A 20,944-nucleotide genomic window follows, 5' to 3' on the forward strand; every position below is an offset into this window, starting at 1 on the left:
GAAACTTCACAGCTACAGAGAAAATGGAAGGAAAAAGAAGAGAGGAGATCGTTAACAGTAAGATTACTCGGGTCGTCCTTTCCGTGTCACCTCGTGTTGCTCCTCCGCAGAGTCTTCGTCGACCCCACTCGTCCTCTTTCCCCACTTGGTTTGACTGCAGATCGCGCGCTGTTGTAAAAATTTCAAGGGCAAACAGTCGTGTGGCGTTGCTTCCATGGCGGGTCCTTTCGGTGGGCGCCGCGTAAGTCCATGTGAAAGCAAGACACAGTTACGTAGCCGTTAAACCGCGTTCCAGCCCTCTTCTCCACACGATCCCCACACACACAGACGACACATCCCTCAAGTCACGAGATTCACTCGATAATGCCTCCAATTTCCTCCCACAGTGTCTCCGCCTTCCTCACCCGTACACAATCCTCCCTTTCTGTCTCCCTTCCCCTCTCTCTATATATCCCCCTTCCAAGCCCTCTTCACCATTCAAATCAACCCTCACAGCAACACAACTCTCTTCCTCTCTCTCCCTCCCTCTCTGAAATCTGCAGAGTTCAGAGAAGCTGATACGAAGACGCAGATTTTCACACATTGAAAGAAAACACCAGACATGCCGAGAAAAGGAATGAGGACCATCTTCTTCAAGCCATCTCCCTCCGACTCTGCCGTGAGACCCGCTACATCGATGCGCGGCGGCGACCCTTTCGCCGACACGTTAATGGCGGAGCGAATTGCGAGCGCGGAGTCCTTGATTGAAAAGTGGGCGGTCGACTCCGAGCCCTCACCATCCTCGTCCACCTCCAGATACGCCGGTGCAGCTTATCTCTTCCGTGAGGGCCGCCACGAAGCCGAGCTCTACCTCAGCAGTGTCAAGGACCTGCATTCCGCGATGCTCCACTGCATCGGTGAAGACTCGAACTCGGGCGTGATCACGCGGGCTCATGAACTGCTGCAGATTGCAGTGAGACGGCTCTCCAAAGAATTCCACCAGATCCTGTCGTCGCATCTCCCATATCCTGACCACGCCGAATCGGTCTCAAGCCGGTCTTCGCAAACCTCTAACCTTTCTAGCGTCTCGGATTTTGAATCTGAGTCGGAGGACGAGTTACCTACGAAGCAGTCCGCTGCTGAGCCAGTAATGCAGGAAGAGGAGAGAGTTCCTAATGCAGTGGTTTCCGATCTAAAGGCCATTGCGGACTGCATGATCGATTGTGGGTATGGAAAAGAGTGCATCGAAGTCTACAAAATCGTGCGAAAATCAGTCGTTGACGAGGAACTGTATCATCTAGGGTTTGAGAGGCCAATTGACCCATGGAAAATGCAGAAGATGGATTGGGAGGTTTTGAAAGTGAAGGTCACGAGCTGGCTGAGCGCTGCGAAGCCAGCGGTCCAGACGCTCTTCTATGGTGAGAAAATACTCTGCGACCAGGTGTTCATTGCTGCTTCCGCCTCGTTCAGGGAGTCCGTCTTCTCCCACGTTGCCCATGATGCCGCGCTTGCGCTGTTTGGGTTTGCAGAGGGGGCCGCGAAGGCTATCAAGAGGTCTCCTGAGAGAATATTCCACCTGCTCGACCTCTACCAGGCCGTCGCAAACCTCTGGCCAGACATCAATTCCATCTTCTCCTCCACTGTGACGTCCGCCGTCCGATCGCATGCAATCAATTCACTGATCAAGCTTGGTGAGGCGGTCCGCGTGACGCTCGGCAACTTTGAGTCGGCCATGCAGAAAGACTCCTCCAAGCAGTCAGCAGTCCCCAGTGGTGGCATCCACCCGCTGACGCGCTACGTCATGAGCTACCTTGCCTTGCTCGCCGACTATGGTGGTGTCCTCACAGACATACTCGCCGACTGGCCCGTCGGTGGCAGCCCCAAGCACCGGGGGTTCCCAGGCTCCTACTTTGCCGGCTGCGACTCCGCCGCCTCCGTCACTGCCGGAGACAGCAATGCGTCAGCGATATTCGCGTGGCTCGTTCTCGTCCTGCTGTGTAAGCTCGACGTGAAGGCCGAGAGGTACAAGGACGTGGCACTCTCTTACCTCTTCCTCGCCAACAACCTCCAGTACGTTGTCGACAAGGTGGCTCGGTCCAACTTGAGGCACCTCCTCGGCGAGCACTGGGTGGAGAAGCACGAGTCGAAGGTGAAGCTCTATGCGAGCAACTACGAGCGGATGGGATGGAGCAAGGTCTTCTCATTATTGGCCGATCTCACCGTCAAGATATCTTCCGGCCAGGCGAAGGAATCGCTGAGGAAGTTCAACGCGGCGCTGGAGGAGGTTCAGGCCAAGCAGGCGGGATGGACCATGCCCGACCAGAAGCTGAGGGACGAGATCGCGTCTTCGCTGGCGGAGAAGCTCGTGCCCGCTTATCGGCGACTCTACGACAGCTGTCCGAGGGGAGATTCGGTGGTCAAATTCGCCCCTGATGATTTGGATAATTACTTGGCCGGCATGTTGCGTGCGGCCGGTGCCGGTGGTGGCTCTGCGAGCGTGTGGACCGCGGCGTCTAGGTCGTCCAGTCACTGGCCGTCCCCGGTTGGGCAGGGCAAAGGGGGGTCGTTGAGAAAAGCAAGAGCCGGCCGTGTGTAATTTTTGCTAGAACAATATATAAAATAAAATAAAAAGACCACAATTTTTCTGTGGAGAATATAAATAATTCGCAACATTATTTGAGATTTTTTCTTTCTTTTTCTTAAACGGAATAAAACATTCTTTAATTTAAAGGAAATAAACTACGGTACACTTGTATGCTTTGGAGATTCAAAGATGTTTGCAAAGATTCCGTGTTGCTTTCGGATTTTTGCGGTAGATCACTCTATTCACTGATCGACACGTGGCAAGGTGGGTCTCCCTCGTCAAGAGTGTGAACATCCTCGTTTCGTGGAAATGTTTGGTCCAACCAAACCAATCAAGAAGAGCCAAGGCCCCAGTGAGATTTCTCGGTCTATTGAGAGGTCCACCAACATTAGATTTGGACCCACTAATGGGAAACATGGAGGAACTCGAGAGGAAAAACGAGAGTAATTTATGACGTCATCCATGAGTTCAGTTCTTTGATGTTCACATGAATAATTGCGTGGAAAATTCTCTGCCTTTCTTCACATGCGGTGCTCTGCCCTTCCTCCGTTGAAGAACATCGACATCAAGCTTTTGCCAGATATCTTTAGTCTGTTTATAGGCGGCGCGACTTTCAGACCTTTTTGACAACAGTTATTAACGAGAATGTCACAGTCAATGTTGACCGAAATGGGAAGGAATTTCTACGTCTAACCTTTTTGAAGCATTTGTTTATCATTTTGTTTTACCAAACGATTAGGAAAGTATATTGCGTAGGCGCTTTCTGTTTAGGGTAGAGAATCTGCAATCTTTCAAAACGAGGTTTATTTAGAGCCAAGTCTCAATTTAAAAGATATATATATATATATAATTTATCCAATCTATTAAAAAGACTCAATAAGTTGTTACAAAGGTCGATTTTTACTTAAAAGAGTCCGACAAAGTCTCAAAATCCTAGAGATATAAAGGGCATTGGTTTTTTTAAAGAATAGCATATGATGGTTTTATTTGAGAAATCAACATGGCAAGCTCTTATAAATATGATTTGTTGATGTAAATGCTCGCTTAAAAACCCGTTGCATCCCTTTTATGTGAATTTGGTAAGTCGATTCTGTCTCCCTAATCTTACTCTCAATTGCAACAGAGATGGGCGCCCTCACAATCACGTCGAATGAATAACATCAGTCGAATCAACTCGTCTAAGTGCACGGCAATCGCTTAAATTTGATTTTAAAAGAGAACATATTTCTTGGCAAGAATATTGAGCTAGCAGAAGTTCATATAGCCGGCACTCCAACATAAGTCAACGATTTAGATAATCTTGACCTACTAGTACGACCCATTGCCGATCCAAAGGAAAGCAAAAACAGAAGAGTGCGATGGGACATATGTCCAACAATGGGATGTTGTCTCCGACGTGATAATAAAGGTTAACTCCTCGTTGCCTTTTAGGGCTTCTGCTGTCAACTGCTGAAAGAGGGGGGGATGATCTTTTCTTTTCCCAATTTGGTGGATGACGACGATACTGCATGCGCTAGCAAAATACTAAAACAAAATGATCATCGTGTGCTCCAACTGCTGCATCATTGGCCACCGTTGGTGGTCAAGGAGCAGACGTCTTTATATTTATATATGCCCAAAGGGTATGGCCCGTTGTATTTCATATTCTCATTGGATAGTACGAATTAATAGTGAAATTCGGTTACAAGATACGATTTTTCTATGAATTCTTGTAATTCTAAATAGTCCTGACGGAGGTTCAAACCTTTCCAAACCTTCCAAACCCCCCAATTTGTCTCTCCATAGAAAGATGCCCAGTGAGCTCTCATTTACTTCGTGTCTACGCGGGACTTTGTCGTCACAAAACAAACTGCCTATAACAATAAGGCTTTGGTTGTCCTGATAGTAATTATACCAAATTCATAAATGTCTAACATGCACGCATCTTGACTGTTCGTGTTTCTATGTTTAGTTTAATGTTTTGTAAATTCCCAATAATCTATCTCTATGTAATGCTAGATGTATTTACAAGTCATATAATAGTAAGAGTCACGCAACAAGTCTATAGAAAGGCAAGTCTTGTGATCATTCCTGATAAGATCTAATAAGGTGATATAAAAAAAAAAAGAAGCTTATTTGTCTCCTTCTCTTCATTGAATTGCGAGAGTTGCGAGTGTTTTCACCTTCAAATTGTCCTATCGCGTCCTCCCGACATGGTTGTCATCACAACCGTCATCACGGGTCATCATCATCAACTAGCTCAGCCAATCTACAAACGGGTTGCTCACTCGAGAACAAACAAAGCACGGGGCTTCCTCGTACGCTAAGGGCCTATTTGGTAACCAGCCAAACAATTACCGATTCTATTCTTTTGTTCCATAGAACAAAAAAAGAACAGAAATCCGTTTAGTAAATTTTTTGTTCACGGGCACAAATTTGTTCTCAGAATCAGTTTTGGAACAAAATCAAGAATATAAAAAAAAAAGTTGATTCTTGATTCTAGGAACAAGAATCAGAAATAGAAGAGAATTTTTTTTTTCTTTTTCTTCTTTCTTGGCCTGTGGCCGGTGGCCGGCAAGGGCGAGGGTTGGACCCTCTCCGGCCTCTTCCAGCATTCACCCGAGCCGGCGGGGGCCACCCTCACGGCTCGCAGCTTGGGCGAGGGCGGCGGCATTGGTCCAGCCCTCGCTAGATTCTGCGAGGGCGGCCCTCGCCCGGGCCGTAAGGGTCCAGCCCTCGCCTGTGGCAGGCGAGTGCCACGACACCCTCGCCAGCCCAAGCCTGTGGCCGGTCGCCGGCCATGGGCCAAGGAAGGAGAAGAAGAAAAAAAGAAAAGGAAAAAAAAGAAAGAAATATTAAAAAATTCAAAATATTATTAATAAAAAAAATTGTGCAATTACCAAACGCATTTCTGTTCTTTTTCTATTCCAGGAATAGAAATTTTGGGCCGTTACCAAACGCCTTCAAATGCTCAGAAATTATTTCCGGGAACAGAATAAAAAAAAATCATTTCTGAGCAGAAATTATTTTCGGGAACAGAATGATTACCAAATGCACCCTAAACCCCGCGAGAGGTCGTGGAGAGTTGGCTACAGCTACGAAGAAGAAACGGAAGGAAAAGATGAGGACATCATTAGCTGTAAGATTTACGCGGGCCGGGCTCTCGTGTTTGCTTGTGTTCGTCATTTTTACGTCTCTCGTGTCTTGGCTTCTGTTCTTGTCACCTCGTATTGCTCCGACCCGCAACGATGCCTGTCCGCGGAGTCTTTTTGTTGACCCGCTCGTCCCTTTCCTCTTGGTCTGACTGCCGGACAAGAAGCTGCCCGGCGGCTGACTTTGGGTTGTTCAAAGGAAGTCGGTATTTACTTGGCCGCCGGTCGCTCGAAAAACCAAAAGAGGATGTTTCCAAGCACGTCCTTAGAACGGAATGTTTACGAAATATCTCTCCTGCATGAGACAAGAGAAAATATTGAATTTTTTCTTTTACAGCGTTTATAGTGTGAATTAGGTTTTGGAGACTCGCCTCCCTTGCCTTGCACGCAAAGACGATATTTTGTATTAAGAAGACCCAATACCAAGAAAACTGATTTAGACGCCATACTTTCATTTCAAAGGAAAAAGGTTCTTCAAAGCATATTAATACATGCATGGTTCGTCATTCACAAAGAAGACCCAATACCAAGAAAACAGATTTTAACTACAGTGACTTGTATATGACCGCCGTACTTCTCCGTCCCTAATTCGGGGTAATTCTCTCCCATCATAGTTCTAATTAGTGGGTTATAAACATGGACATCTTGCATTTTTAGTGAGATGTCAATTTTTACGCGTGGGCGATTTGCGCAACATGTAACCAACCAATAAGAGGTATAGTTGACAAGAACGGAGTAAAATACGGCTCTCTGTTGATTTCAGTACTGTCCAAGATTTATTTGGTCTTGAAGAGTCTTATAAAGTTACTTCTTCGTCCCACTCACAGTAACAAAAGAAGTGCGAGACTTACTAATATGGGTTTATCAAGTGATGTGTCGGATCGTTATTAACTGCATGCCGAGAGAAAGAATTTCAAGCACAACATATTTATCGTCACGATTGACATGCATAATTGATCGATTTTTCAAACTATAGCTATCGAATTAACCGCGATAAAAATGGGTTGTGTGAAAAATAAAAATGCACAAACCTTGTACTATAAAGAACTCCTGAAAATGAAGGTGGTGGTTCGCTTTCTTTAGGGGATCACCTCTCTCTCGCCACCTGGTGAAATTATTCAAGGGCAAACTGTCATCGATCTTTCTTACGTAGCTTTCATGGCGGGGCCTTTTGGGTGGCGTAACCCCATGCGACAGCAAACATAGTTACGTAGCCGCTTACCGCGTTCCGGCCCCCCGCACGATCCCCACCCACACATTTCACAAGTCAAACTTCACTCGCTAATGCCTCCAATTTCCTCCCACAATCACTCCGCCTACCTAACCTGCACGCAATCCTCCCTTTCTGTCTCCCTTCCCCTCTCTATATATCCCCCTTCCAAGCCTTCTTCAACATTCAAATCAACCCTCGCGGCAACATAACTCTCTCTCTCTATCTATCATCTCTCAAATCTGCAGAGTTCAGGGAAGCTGATACAGAGACACAGATTTACACACTTTGAAAGCAAACGCAAGCCATGCCGAGAAAAGGAATGAGGACCATCTTCTTCAAGCCATCGCCCTCCGGCTCTCCCGCGAGACCCGGTGCCCCAACACGCGGCGGCGACCCTTTCGCCGACACGTTAATGGCGGAGCGAATCGCGAGGGCGGAGCCTTTGATCAAAAAGTGGGCCGTCGACTCCTCCAACCCCGAGTCTTCACCATCCTCTTCCACTACCTCGGGATATGCCGGTGCCGTTCGTCTCTTCCGTGAGGGCCGCCATGAAGCCAAGCTCTACCTCAGCAAGGTCAAGGACCTGCACTCCGCGATGCTGCACTGCATCGGTGGAGACTCGAACTCGGGCGCGATCGTGCGGGCTCATGAGCTGTTGCAGACCGCAGTGAGGCGGCTGTCCCAGGAGTTCCACCAGATCCTGTCGTCGCAACTCCCGTATCCCGATCACCCAGAATCAGTCTCGAGCCGGTCTTCGCGAGCCTCTACCCGGTCGAGCTTCTCGGATTTTGAATATGAGTCGGAGGACGAGTTATCAGCGAAGCAGTTTGCTGCTGAGCCAGTGATGCAGGAAGACGAGCGAGTTCCTAATGCAGCGGTTTCCGATCTAAAGGCCATCGCAGACTGCATGATCGCTTGCGGGTGCGGTAAAGAGTGCATGGACATCTACAAAATCGTGCGAAGATCAGTCGTCGATGAGGAACTGTATCATCTAGGGTTCGAGAGGCTGATTGGACCTTCGCAGATGCAAAAGATGGATTGGGAGGTTCTGGAAGTGAAGGTCAAGAGCTGGCTGAGTGCCGTGAAGCCGGCGGTCCAGAGGCTTTTCTCTGGAGAGAGGATCCTTTGCGACAAGGTCTTCACCGCGGCGTCGGTCAGGGATTCCATCTTCTCCAACATTGCACAGGACGCCGCGGTTGCACTGTTTGGGTTCGCAGAGGGGGTAGCGAAGTCTATCAAGAGGTCTCCAGAGAGAATCTTCCGCCTACTCGACCTCTACCAGGCCATTGCCAACCTCTGGCCGGACATTGAGTCCACCTTCTCCTCCACCGCAACAACCGCTGTCCGATCCCAAGCAATCAATTCACTGATCAAGCTCGGAGAGGCGGTCCGTGCGACGCTTGGCAACTTCGAGGCAGCCATCCAGAAGGATTCTGCCAAGCAGTCCGCTATCCCCAACGGCGGCATCCACCCGCTGACGCGCTTCGTCGTGAACTACCTCGCCTTCCTCGCCGACTATGACAGTGTCCTTGCCGACATACTCGCCGACTGGCCGGTCAACAGTAGCCCTGAGCACCCGCAGTTCCCGGATTCCTACTTTGCCGGCTGCGAGTCCGCCGCATCCGTCGCCGCCGGAGACGGCGATGCGTCAGCGATGTTCACGTGGTTTTCGTGGCTCGTTCTTGTCCTGCTGTGCAAGCTCGACGTGAAGGCCGAGCAGTACAAGGGCGTGGCTCTCTCTTACCTCTTCCTCGCCAACAACCTCCGGTACGTCATCGACAAGGTGGCTCGGTCCAACTTGAGGCACCTCCTCGGCGAGCACTGGGTGGAGAAGCACGAGTCGAAGGTGAAACTCTATGCGAGCAACTACGAGCGGACGGGATGGAGCAAGGTCTTCTCATCATTGCCCGATCTCACCGTCAAGATATCTTCCGGCCAGGCGAAGGAATCGCTGAGGAAGTTCAACGCGGCACTGGAGGAGGTTCGGGCCAAACAGGCGGGATGGGCCGTGCCCGACTCGAAGCTGAGGGACGAGATCGCGCGGTCGCTGGCGGAGAAGCTCGTGCCGGCTTATCGGCGGCTCCACGACAGCTGTCCGAGGGGAGATTCGGCGGTCAAATACTCCCCTGATGATTTGGATAATTACTTGGCCGGCATGTTGCGTGCCACCGGTGGTGACTCTGAGAGCTTGTCGACGGCGTCGCCGCGGTCGTCCAGTCACTGGCCGTCCCCGTTTCGTCTGTTCAGAGGGCGTCGTGGAGAAAAGTCGAGAGCCGGCGATGTGTAATTTTTTTGTTAGAACAATAAATAAATAAAAAAGACAGAAATATTTGTGGACAATATTATTTGATTCTTTCTTCCTTTTTCTTAAATGGAAAAGAGCATCCTTCGATATTTTAAGGAAACGCATATACTACAGAACAGTTACATGCTTTGGAGATCGAAGATGTTTCCAAACATTCCGTGTTCCTTTTTAGATTTTTGCGGCTGGATACTTGGACACCTATTGCTGCCACGATCCCTTCGAAACACTCAATTTGATATTAAGGTTAACGGTCGTATACGATGTTCGAGCATTCGAGATGCTACGCAGGGTAAGCTAAACACCGCGTGACGAGCTCCTGCTTCATTCGAGATGCTACATAGGACCCACGGCGCTTACCGTCGGCGAACGGAGCTCGTTTTAGGGGCGGAGGAATGCGTTGTGAGAGAGGCAGCGATGGCTTCCGGGGACGAGAGGGGGCATTGGCAGCTGGAAATTAGTTAAAATTGAGGGTCTCCAAATTAGATTAAGTGGAAAGAATAGTAACATTAGACTAATCATCGCAAGAAGGGCTAGCTCAGCAATGTGAAAATTACACATTCACATGGACTCGTGTCGCGGTATAAACACGCTCCGCAGCGAGAACTCGGAAGGATTGCAATACGAACACATGAGGGGAAAAAAGGGATACGAACGCACCCCAATTGGCTAAAGCCACACCCTCACCAACCCCTCATGTCGTTTTTTTAATCTTTCCTTCTTCTTTTTCGGACTTTTTCCCATGGGAAAACCCTACAGAAGGGAGAGAAGCCTGGGAGATATGACCACGAAGCAGCATCATGGCTATTTGGAATGTCAAAATGCGAAACACGCTTCTATTTAATCTAGCGACACAGCTTTAATTTTGGAAGTAGTCGATTGCCTGTTGGACCCAGAAATGAAGGATCAAAAAATATTATATTATAAATTTCTGTGCGAACGAGTGATACGAAGACCGCATAGCGCAGTGGATTAGCGCGTTTGACTTCGGATCAAAAGGTCGTGGGTTCGACTCCCACTGTGGTCGGTTCTACTTTTTTTCTCTCTCTCCTTTTCGCTTTTGAATTTCTTTTTCTTACTAAACTTTTTTTTATTCTGCTTATTGGCCCAAAACATAGTGACGATTTGTCCCCCCCGTGCATTTGTTATAACCATCGAATGCATTATCCTAATTTATGTGGATTAATATGCAGCCCCATTAGCCATTACTTAACTCGATAATAACACATGGTATTAGTAAGCTATTAGTATATGAATGATCCCGTGTAATTGCCCGTGATGATAATCTTTTCATGGCATGCCCATTTGCAAATGCATCTATGTATGTGGATTCAGAGAGATTGCTGTTTCTCTGCCTTAAGATATGCAGAGTTCTTCACAGCAAAAAGACTAATAGAGAAGGACAATGAAAACATCACCAGACGATCTTCAATTGAAAATTTGTTCAGATTGAAGTTGCTGCAATCACAACAAGCACAAGAACACCTCCAGCAGGAGGAAAGAGTTTCTTTACTCGGAGAGAAGTGTTCAGCAAAGGTATACAGTGAACTCGAGCACAGTCTCCATTCCATCGGTGATTTGCTGGTTCGGAGGAACTGGGAATGTCTTCAGCGTGGCGTACCCTCGGGAGTTCACGTACTTCCCGGTCCCTTCCATGATGGCAAGCTGCGACTCCGACACGGCAGTCCGATGCACCCCGAAGAAGCTGAGGCTGTCAACGTAGCCCCCGCCCTCGAACATGGCGGTCAGGGCGATGGTTTGGCTGTTCCCGTCCTCGGAGCTCGCTATGTAGAACCCCTGTGCCTTGCCGACCAGGCCGGAACTGAGTTCATGGCCCTCGGTCAGTTCGTCATTGAAGACAGTGAGCGTCCCAAACATCAGCTTCTGAAGGGTCATTCCCTGGGGGAGCTAGCCTCCGTTCAGTACCGGGAACCCGACCCCACCATTGATCAGGTTGACTCCGTTGTTTTGAATGACGTTACCTGGAACACGAATCGCTTTTTAACACTGAGCTAAACGAAGCGCAATCATGTTTTAGTCGGAAGACATTTGAGCAGATGGGAGGTCCTACAATATGCATAGAGCACGTCTTTGTCTGGTGAAGAAACGCTAACACAATATGCTATTTTTATCTTTGTATGGATTTTTATAACCATGATTTGTTCAGGTTGTAACTTGATCAAATTGATCCAAATGCATAGAAGTCCCTAATTTGGAATAAATGTTACCAAATGCGGATTGCTTGGAACATAAGTTTCCCGGTGAATGTTATGATTCTAAATCACGTTACCTGTATTTCCGCTCAATCCAGTCAGGAACGGAACTTTGTTGTTGTTGATGAGTCCGTTATTAGCGCTGTTCTGTGGAATTCCATTATTGATAGGGAGGTTTGCGCCATTAGGCTTGGCAAAGGGGACTTGCGCGCTGAGGGCTGGATTGGCCACAATGCCAGTCACAGCCCGAGCTGATGGATTTGAGCCGCCGAGTATGTCGTGCATGTAGAAGGTCAGCGGATGAAGCTCGGTGCCGCCCACCGTGGTGCTCATGGTGGGGGTTGTAGTCGCAGGCGGTGCCACAGGAGCAGCGGGATTGAGCGGCGCCGTCTGAGCTGGATTTGCTAATGATGGCACGGCATTATTGGGAGCGGACAAAGTTGCATCCTCGGTGAGAGATCTAGAACACGTTGCGCATTGGATGGCGAGAGCCAACAGAAGGAAAGAAGCTGTGGATTTTAGTTGAGCGGGCGCAGACTTGCGAGTAGTCATTGAGCAAAATCAAGAGGGATTAAGCGAAATGGCTCTTGAGAAGTTTTCTTCTTCTTTCCTTTGTGAGGGAGATATTGGCGAATTGATGATGATTGTGAAGATGATGATAGTAGGAAGAAATAGTTGGGTTTATATAATGATGTCCATCTCATATGCCTAAATGGAGTGGCTGAGTTGGGTTTGGTGCTGGCAATGCATTAATCTTTCCTTTGTGTTTCTGCTGGTGCTTTCGTTTCAAAAATAATTGCTAAGAAGACCACCTAATCCTCACACCAGACCATTATTAATTCCCTGACTGGTCTGGAGCTAGCTTCTCCTTTCCTCCATTTAGCCATTCTCTGTGTCTTGGGTACGTCCCCAGTGAAGTTTCTCCGAACAAGAACGGATCAGAAAAAAGTTACTAACTGCAGTTCGGTAAGACAGAAATGGTATTTGATGTATCATCCTAACATGGATAATCTGCCAACCTAATCAGCTCTGTCGACTACCAGGAATACTTGGTCGATAGAACTATGCTTCCGTGTACTTTGTGTTCATACACACGTATGCCGATAGATCCATTCGATTTTGTTCATCATGTACAGCCCTTTGAACTAGTTCGGACATTCCGAAGCCAGTTTATTTGTTGATTATGTTCTGCAAGATTTGCATAGGGAAGGCATGCACTGCAGTCCCATCGCAATTTGGAAAGAGATCAACCATTTGACAAGCTATGGTAAAAAATTTGACATCTTGAACCAAAAGACTCTCTTCAGAGCGATCTGAGAACGAATTTAGACAAGCTTTCAATTAGTTAGGTCTTCTTCAAACCTTTCAGGATTTCATCCCTGTCAATCAATACAAGTGTGAAGTATGCTTTTTGCTTGTAGTCATGCCAACCATTTCTCATAGTTCCTCCTCGTGGCATATTCAGCCAGATTTACAGATTTAACCTTTGGTTTCTTCTTGTGCCTGGATTGATTGATCTCAAACAAACTGCCTTGAACAATATTGATGTTGGGTGAAATTAGAAGTTTATCTATACGAGAAACATTGAAGGAATTGGAATGTTGATTTCCTCCTCATCTTAAACAACCAGCATCCATCTATTTTAAGAAAATTTCTCCTAGCAGTAAATGTCCGCAGATACCATTGACGATTTGAAAGAAGCATTATGACAATTCATTAGCAAATATGCAAGTGAATCAGAGAATTCTACTATATATGATGCGGTTAGTCGAAATGATATTGTCCAGAACCGATACCATTTTCTTTTTTAACAATCGACCAACTTCATGAATAAAGATGCTAATACAAGGTTAAACCCATTTCTTTGAACGGCCTTTTCAATCGAATTGCCGAATTAGAACCACGACGACTCAAGCAAACACACAGAATTTCAAATACAATCCACTCTCTCAGACAGATATTAGTATGCCAGATATACAGTGAACTCGATAATAGTCTCCATCCCATCGGTGTTATGCTGGTTCGAGGCCGGGAAGGTCTTGATTGTGGTGTATCCCCGAGCATTCACATACTTCCCAGTGCCTCCCATAATCGCGAGCTGCGATTCTGAAACGGCGGTCCGGTGGACACCGAAGAAGCTGAGGCTGTCGATGTAGCCGCCGCTCTCGAACATGGCGGTGAATACGATGGTTTGGCTATTCCCGTCCTCGGAGCTCGCTACATAGAACCCTTGTGCCTTGCCAACCAATCCGGAACCGAGCTCGTGTCCTTCGGTCAGCTCATCATCGAAAACAGTGAGTGTCCCGAACATCATCTTCTGGAGGGTCATTCCCTGAGGAAGCTGACCGCCATTCAGGATCGGGAACCCGGCTCCACCGTTGATCAAGTTTACTCCATTGTTCTGAATCACATTGCCTGTGTTTCCGCTCAGTCCAGTTAGGAACGGGACATTGTTGTTGTTGATGAGTCCGTTGTTGGCAGTGTTTTGCGGAACCCCGCTGTTAATGGGGAGGTTAGCTCCATTCGGCTTAGCGAATGGGACTTGTGCACTCAGTGCTGGGTTTGCTACGATGCCAGTCACTGCTCGAGCCGAGGGGTTCGAGCCGCCAAGTATGTCATGCATGTAGAAGACCATCGGATGAAGGTCGGCGTTGCCTCCTGTGGAAGCGGCAACTGTGGCCGATGATGCAGCCACCGGAACTGACGGGTTGGTCAGTGTTTGAGCCGGATTGGGTAATGGCTGTGCAAATGCAGGGACGGAGGTTGAGTCCTCACCAAGAGCCCGAGAACAAGTTACGCACTGAATGGCGAGAACCCAGAGAAGCAAGAATGCCACGCATTTATGTTGGACGAACACAATCTTCCACGACGCCATCGCTTCGATGGTCTGTAAGAGAAATTTGCTAGCACAAACAGCTGCCAGATGGTTTTCGTCTGCTTGGGATTGAGGTTATGTGGAGGACTAGAAGGTTTATATAGCATGAAGAGACGAGTGAGGACTGAAAGAATTGTGGAGTTGATGAATTGGAGGAGTAGTTGCTCGTGTTGGAATCTCTCAGTGTTTCGGTTCAGAAACAAAAAGGAAACCTGAACCACCTCTTGTTTTTTAATTCCTCTATTCTGATGAAAGCTTAGCTCATCAAATTAGCTAAGCATACGTCCCAAAACTTATCTAGTCCGCATAATTTCTCAACGTCCCAAAACTTAACTTCGGCTGCAATGTGCATAAGAATATCAAAATCGATAGACTTGGGTGAATTCCTTTCAGTTATTTTTCAGCTACAAGCACATCTGAACCGATACTGAACAACCATGCATGCAGTTGGTTTATTTAATCTAGCCGAGCAACAAAAGCACCGAGTGCATCTTGAATACAAATTGGCGATCAGTTGAAGTTCACTTCTTCAAAGGCTGGCACCCAGAAGTACACTCTCAATGAACACAAACATGAATAGCTTCTACACAAACTGCATTGGCGTCACTGAATAAATTTACAAGATTGGTCTATTTTAAGGGGTTTGATCATTACACATTCTTCCGAATGGTCAATAAATCATATAACAAGAAGATACATTTCATGAAATGCATCTCCACAACTCACACTTCTTTGCTCCTCCGTAAATTTGAACGGGTGTTTAGTCGTTGATGATAAACTTTGCTGCCTCGCCAGAAGACTGAAAGAGAGTGCAACGCCTTAGACTTCATGAGGATCATGCCCAAAATACAGAGGAAAGCAATCTATTTCTATCAATTGATGGGGCCAGAACAAAATCACTCTACTCTGGTCGAGGGCTATCTTTGCCACAGATCACAGTAATTCTTGATTACTAAATGAATGAGATGCAAATAGAGGGGAGGATGCATAGACATATATCTAGGCTTTTAATTGATGGCACAGATGAACTTACAATGGATGGATGTTTGAGTAGAGACACGTGATATGTATCGCTCCCACAATCACGGGAAAGCAGAAGCCTCACGTGAGGGAGGGTTTTCCAGCTCTCCCCAAGAGCCGGTTTAGGAATACCTCCATCTCCTCCAACAGTGTGGTTTATTACCTGAAAAGAATGCTTCCAATTTCAGCCAATATGATGATAAAACCTACGAATTCAATCTTCCATTATTATCACAAGCAAATTTCTAAATTTCATTCATCTTTATGCAACATTACTTTATTGGAAAAAGTGAAATTAAGACAGAGAGTTGGATTCAGGACGAGAGACAAGATGGGGAAAATAAAATCAAGGATGCATCATTAAATGAGAACTTCTATGAATAAGCAACCGTCAAAATTAATCACCATGAAAATGAGTCAAAATAGTGCATCATTCATCATCCTCCCTCTTTTCATGCTTCCTAATGCTTAGTGGTTCTATGCAAAAATATCCAGGCCAGCTGCAGCCATTTTAAGTAACAGAAACATAAGCTACCGAACCCTGCGAAGATATGGAAAATAAAATATCATGCAATTCGCAGTTAGACATTAATGCGCTTTATTCTTGACTTTTCCTCTTCCAAAATTATAACATTGGGGGATGAGTATTTTGAAAAATGAACATGCAATGATTTACTGGAAAAACTCACCAGAACTGCAAGATTGTATTCATGGGCCAACTTCTTCAGAAGAGACATAGCAGACACCATCAAAGCACGTCCTGGAGTCGTCCTATATATCAATATAAACAAGTACAAACGGATAATGCGAAAAGCAAAACCCAACTGCCAACAGAGATTATTTAGACCAGAAAATGGGTGATCAAACAACAGAAGTAGGCTCAAAAACTGGGAACCAGTTTGAATAGCCGCCTAATAACCCATTCAGTGTCAAACAATATATAGTAGTAGTTACTCTTTCCAAAAGTATCAACGCAGATGGGCAGGCAATGGAATCCTCCACTAGTCAGTTTACTGATCAACTAAAAGTGATCTGATTCAGATTAGCAGACTATCTTTCTTCTGCATGAGATTTTTTCTGAGCTTCCTTTGCGAAGCATGCACAGTGAACATAATAGTGAAATACAATTGGAACATATTCTTAAAGCTAAACAGCATACAGATACAGTTCCATACAAGTTCTTCCATTCTCAACTGTTCTAAACGTAATTAAAAAAATAATCCTAAACAAATAGCAATTATTTGCTCTTGTCAAGCAAAGAAGTTGATTCTATATGAAGCACACAGAGCCAACCAATAAACATTCAACATCATTATTCTTTCTGAAAATAATGGAAGAAAAAAGATGAAAATTTGCCTAATTATACTAAGGGAGCATAAGCCAGCCCAAAAAATGGCATTTTATTCATCTAATGGATTTTGCTTCCTAAAAACTTGCCTAATCTTAAAATTAGAAGGTTCAATTGACATTATTATCTTCTGGTTGACAAATTAGAAGAACATAGATGAGTAATAGTCAAATATCTCAGAGCATATATTTTAGAGCATAGCAATACATAAAACATATCAATCCAGTGCTTTAGGAGACATGGAAACTGCGCATATATACAAGAGTGTGTACCCTGTGAACCACTGCTGCCAAGAATTGGCGTGATCAGGGATGAAATTGAGTCAATGATTATTAATCTTTCATCATGTCTCCTCTGCACATCTGCAGCAGATTAACTTTACAATTTACATAAACTAAAGTGTTCTACCATTGTCAAGCAATTAAACTGCTTCATTTTCACAACAACCTGAGACTTCAGTTTGGACTCCAAACAGTGTAGCACATCAAACATCGAAAATATGTCAAATACAGAGTGGCACAATATGCTGTTCATTACTTGCTGAAGAACTCTTGGTTGCATCTGCAAACAGAAATAACCAAAATATTAAAGGACAGAAAATTTTCAATGAACAGGTAGATGGAAATGCAGCACTCTGTTAAAAAAAGTTGGCTATTATTGGCTTCTAAGACAGACCAAAGCTCTATTTTCCCTGTGATCAATGTTAATGAAATATCATTTACTTGCATAATTTGAGTTAATCTGTGCTAACAAGTGCTGGCTTATGAATAAAACATGATGATACTTAATCCAAAACTGAAAAGGTGGATGCTCTAAGTTGTGAAACAGACTAAGAGAAAGGCATCGCTGTGCTCAAAATATCATATGGGCACAACTGATGTCACGAACAGCACTTCCATTCTGGATATAGAACCCTAAAATCCCGACAGGTGACCTCAAATGAAAACATTTAGGGAAGAAAGAAAGCACGAAAAAGCATGGGGCTTTGCGACAGCACATTGATATGCACCTCCTCAGAAGCAGGACCAGAAATCTGATTCAGAAAGCGTGCAATGCGCTTTGCAGAGAAAGAATTTCCTGTATCTATATATATAACACCACCCATATGCTTGTAGGCAACAGTTGATGCGGCCAGTAGACAAAACTGACAAAAAAGAGTAAAAACGTGTCAGCACGTTGAAAACAGTGGTTAATGGTAACATAAGGTTGATACAGCAAATCAAACCAATGTTTTGTGATTAACATTTCTACATCATACATGGTTGAAATGGACTCATGATGGTTGCGATAGGTGGTTAAGAAGTAAGTCCTCAAGCATTTTGATAAGAGTCAACAGCAAAATGCCAATTAGATAGAAAGCAACAAGATTCAAGGGCATTCGGTATAGTCTTCGTCCTGATAGTGTCCTACAAGAGTTAATCCATACCTGTGTTTTACCAGAAGAAGATGGCCCTGCTAGCTCGGTCACTAGCCCCTCGTGAAGTCCACCTCTAAGTAGAAAGTCCATCCTGATTCAAACAGCCAAAAAGGATGAGTAAGTTCATAAATAGCATCCCTCCCAAAATTTGAAGGAACTGAAAGGTATTCTTTGCCGGCGATCACCCTTCGCATCCAGTCGACAATACATGCTTATTCTTTTGAGCATCTTCCATTAGCTCCACTCCATTCGACCAAGGCTGGTGCAGGCCATCTATGACATAGAGGACCTGGTTTATTGCCTTCCTAGGCAAAAAAAGCTATTTAAGTGAATAGACAAGAAGACCCAGATAATCTTTTTCTCATAACAAAGACGAATCCCATCTCGAAACTCGGCCTACAAAATTCCCCATTCTCTTAGAGACCATGTAAAACCTGAGTAAAAACCCGGGAACGCCTGAGCATGGAACTATTTGCTCGACCGGAGAATCCAAACCGTGCTATACCCTTAACACATACAAGTCCACTCCTTAACCACTAATCCAACACGGGCAATTAAAAGACCTCACTAATATCAATCCGGAGATAACAACAAACAGTTCCCGGCATCCCATTGCAAAACAACTAGGAAAGGAAGAATCTCCGAGAAAGCTGACCTCCATAAATCTCTCCGATGAGGGTTGTTGCTCCGCGTCCGCCGCTAAAGACTGGAGGTCGTGAATGAGAAAATCTTGTACTGAGGCAACAAAAAAATGAAAGAACAAACAAACACCACAGAAAGGAAGTCAAAATTCGCTCTTCCACTCTCACCACTTCCATTTCCAGCAAAACCAACACCCCTCCTGAGATTCTCCCGATCTTGGGGCGTTTTCTTTCTTGCTCTTCCTCTGCAGCCAAACGAGAAAGGACAGAGGGAGGGGGGTCGACGAACCAGTGAAGATGCCGCGAAGGGCGCAGAAGCTCCGGAAATCCTGGTCCAGGATGGGGAATTCCGTCTCCAGTCGCTTCAAGGACGCCATCTTCTTGCACGGTCGTCGCCTTCCCGGAGCTGATGGCGAGCAGAAGCAGAGCAGCAGAAGCGCGATCGTTTGCGACTGTGAGCTCGTCGCTCGCTTTCCTTTCGATTGGCTCTTGCGGTAAAGCGGGCGCGTCTCCGATTTCGCTCCATGCTTTTGAATCGCCACATTTATTTTATTATTATTGCTTTTTTTTAATAATCCCAAGCCGTATATTGTGTAACTCAGGGCGTGCGTTTGTTTGAAGGAGACATTTTTGGGGAATCCATTTTTCAGACTTTCGCCCGTTTGATTTCGTCGAAAATGATATGTCAACTGAAAATGCTTTTCAGTCAAAGAAAATATTCATATATAAAATTAGGAAAGTGAATTCCTTATTCTAAGAAGGTGAAAACACTTTTCGAAATTTCTCGTCTTTAATTTATTAATGTTTTTTCTTTTCTTTTTTGAATTTCTCGTTTTGAATTTGTTAATTATCTTTTCGGTTCTAAATGGACGTTAATATAAAAAAAAACATCGCGTAAATCCTTTAGTCTAGTGAAATTTGATGGGGCCAATAGAAAGACTCAATAAGTTTTGAGATTAAAATACACGAATTGGATGTTTAAAAATTCAAGTGTACTGTTGTGACGAGTTGTGACGATTATCAGTGTCACTTTTCCAATAAAAATGCAGTAAGTAAATGAGGATCTTCTCCCGACCCAAAAAAAAAAATGAGGATCTTCTGACAAAAGCTTTCCGTTTGTTTCACGAAAAATAACTTCTGGATTTTCTGGATTTTCAGAAATTTGGTTCACAGAAAATGAACTAATCGAGGAAAACATTTTCGATTAATTGGAAAAACACATTCAAAAGTGGAAATCATTTTCCCTCTCTATATTTTCGCTCGACCTAACACAGCTTTGCATGTGAGAAGAAGAGCTGCAGCTTCCACTTCCACTGGCGAGTTCCATCTTTCTCGTCTTGTCCACGCTTGGACAACTGAGCCTCTATACGATTGTGCAAAGTGCGAATTTCCCCAAAAGCCACCCGTTAGTCTGAGATACGCTCAAGTTACGTTATTTAGAACTTAATCATTAAATTGAGATCAAGTTGGGCATTGAAAATTTAGAAAGTTACGATAGATCATTTGGACAACGTTGCCATTAGCCTGATCAACCTTAGAATTGTCCGAATCCTTCAGAAAAATCTTTTCAGATATTTGGTTCACAGAAAATGAACTAATCGAGGAAAACATTTTCGATTAATTGGAAAAACACATTCAAAGTGGAAAATCATTTTCCCTCTCTATATTTTCGCTCGACCTAACACGTTCTCCTTCGTGTCTACTCATTCACCTTTATCTTTTTGCCTGTGCTCTCCTCATCTCTCTAGAGATTTCGAACCCTCGCTCACGCTCAACGAAGGTCGCCTTACCCTTGACGGTATTTGGGCGAGGCGGGGCAGTCGCGACCAGCCTCGAACTACCCCTTCAACGTTTTTCTAATTCTAATATATTGTTTTATATTTGCAGGAAAATGATACAAATAGTCCTTAAACTTTTGCTCACTGTGCAATGCCATCTCTATACTTTTAATCTGCTGAACGTGATTTCCGAACTATTAATAAATATTCAATGTAGTCCCTCTACTTTGCTTGAACAACAAATTTGCCGTTTTCTATGACATGGATTACTATATATATGCCGAGTGAATTTTAAAAAATGATGAATTAACATGACAATCTTTTTATTCATCTACTTTATAAAAGGAAAGATGTAGGGTATTAATATGTCCATAGTCATTTGATGACGTCGATTATTATATCCCGATTTGGTGTGAGTATCTTAGTTGGATGATCCATGCGTA

At 45.0% G+C, this 20,944-nt stretch overlaps 5 protein-coding genes, 1 non-coding gene and 1 pseudogene across 7 annotated transcripts in view; 4 read left to right on the forward strand and 3 right to left on the reverse strand.

Annotated features, from left to right (window-relative positions):
* The window catches only part of LOC115670507 (60S ribosomal protein L23a), a 76,914-nt gene that overhangs the window by 28,229 nt on the left and 27,741 nt on the right, over nucleotides 1–20,944 (forward strand). The gene's annotated exons all lie outside the window — the stretch shown is intronic.
* On the forward strand, nucleotides 468–2,659 carry LOC115670456 (exocyst complex component EXO70H1-like). Its single transcript, XM_030591739.2, has one exon. It carries the CDS (start codon nucleotides 602–604, stop codon nucleotides 2,573–2,575), a length of 1,974 nt encoding a protein of 657 aa, XP_030447599.1. The 5' UTR covers nucleotides 468–601; the 3' UTR covers nucleotides 2,576–2,659.
* LOC115670454 (exocyst complex component EXO70H1-like) lies at nucleotides 7,212–9,194 on the forward strand. The gene has a single exon (XM_030591738.2). The coding sequence runs from the start codon at nucleotides 7,212–7,214 to the stop codon at nucleotides 9,192–9,194; it is 1,983 nt and encodes a 660-aa protein (XP_030447598.1).
* On the forward strand, nucleotides 10,163–10,236 carry TRNAR-UCG (transfer RNA arginine (anticodon UCG)). The gene has a single exon. It is a non-coding gene; the product is annotated as a tRNA-Arg (tRNA).
* On the reverse strand, nucleotides 10,737–11,974 carry LOC115670370 (dirigent protein 25-like; annotated as a pseudogene).
* LOC115670369 (dirigent protein 25-like) lies at nucleotides 13,231–14,638 on the reverse strand. Its single transcript, XM_030591620.2, has one exon. The coding sequence runs from the start codon at nucleotides 14,295–14,297 to the stop codon at nucleotides 13,383–13,385; it is 915 nt and encodes a 304-aa protein (XP_030447480.1). The 5' UTR covers nucleotides 14,298–14,638; the 3' UTR covers nucleotides 13,231–13,382.
* Nucleotides 14,767–19,257, reverse strand: LOC115670457 (DNA repair protein RAD51 homolog 4). 2 transcript variants are annotated; one of them, XM_056319907.1, is made up of 10 exons: nucleotides 19,013–19,257; nucleotides 18,738–18,817; nucleotides 18,268–18,371; nucleotides 18,092–18,173; nucleotides 17,675–17,809; nucleotides 17,113–17,226; nucleotides 16,938–17,019; nucleotides 16,007–16,077; nucleotides 15,331–15,480; nucleotides 14,767–15,096 (listed from the first exon to the last, which is right to left on the reverse strand). In XM_056319907.1, exons 1-10 carry the CDS (start codon nucleotides 19,098–19,100, stop codon nucleotides 15,058–15,060), a joined length of 945 nt encoding a protein of 314 aa, XP_056175882.1. In that variant the 5' UTR covers nucleotides 19,101–19,257; the 3' UTR covers nucleotides 14,767–15,057. The 2 variants fall into 2 exon arrangements, with proteins under 2 accessions (XP_056175882.1, XP_030447600.1); XM_030591740.2 differs by having other exon boundaries at nucleotides 18,268–18,383; nucleotides 19,013–19,255.

Source organism: Syzygium oleosum, unplaced genomic scaffold (assembly GCF_021117445.2).
Source record: "Syzygium oleosum isolate NSW1041296 unplaced genomic scaffold, Sole_v2.1 Sole_v2.19, whole genome shotgun sequence".
Taxonomy (NCBI): domain Eukaryota; kingdom Viridiplantae; phylum Streptophyta; class Magnoliopsida; order Myrtales; family Myrtaceae; genus Syzygium; species Syzygium oleosum.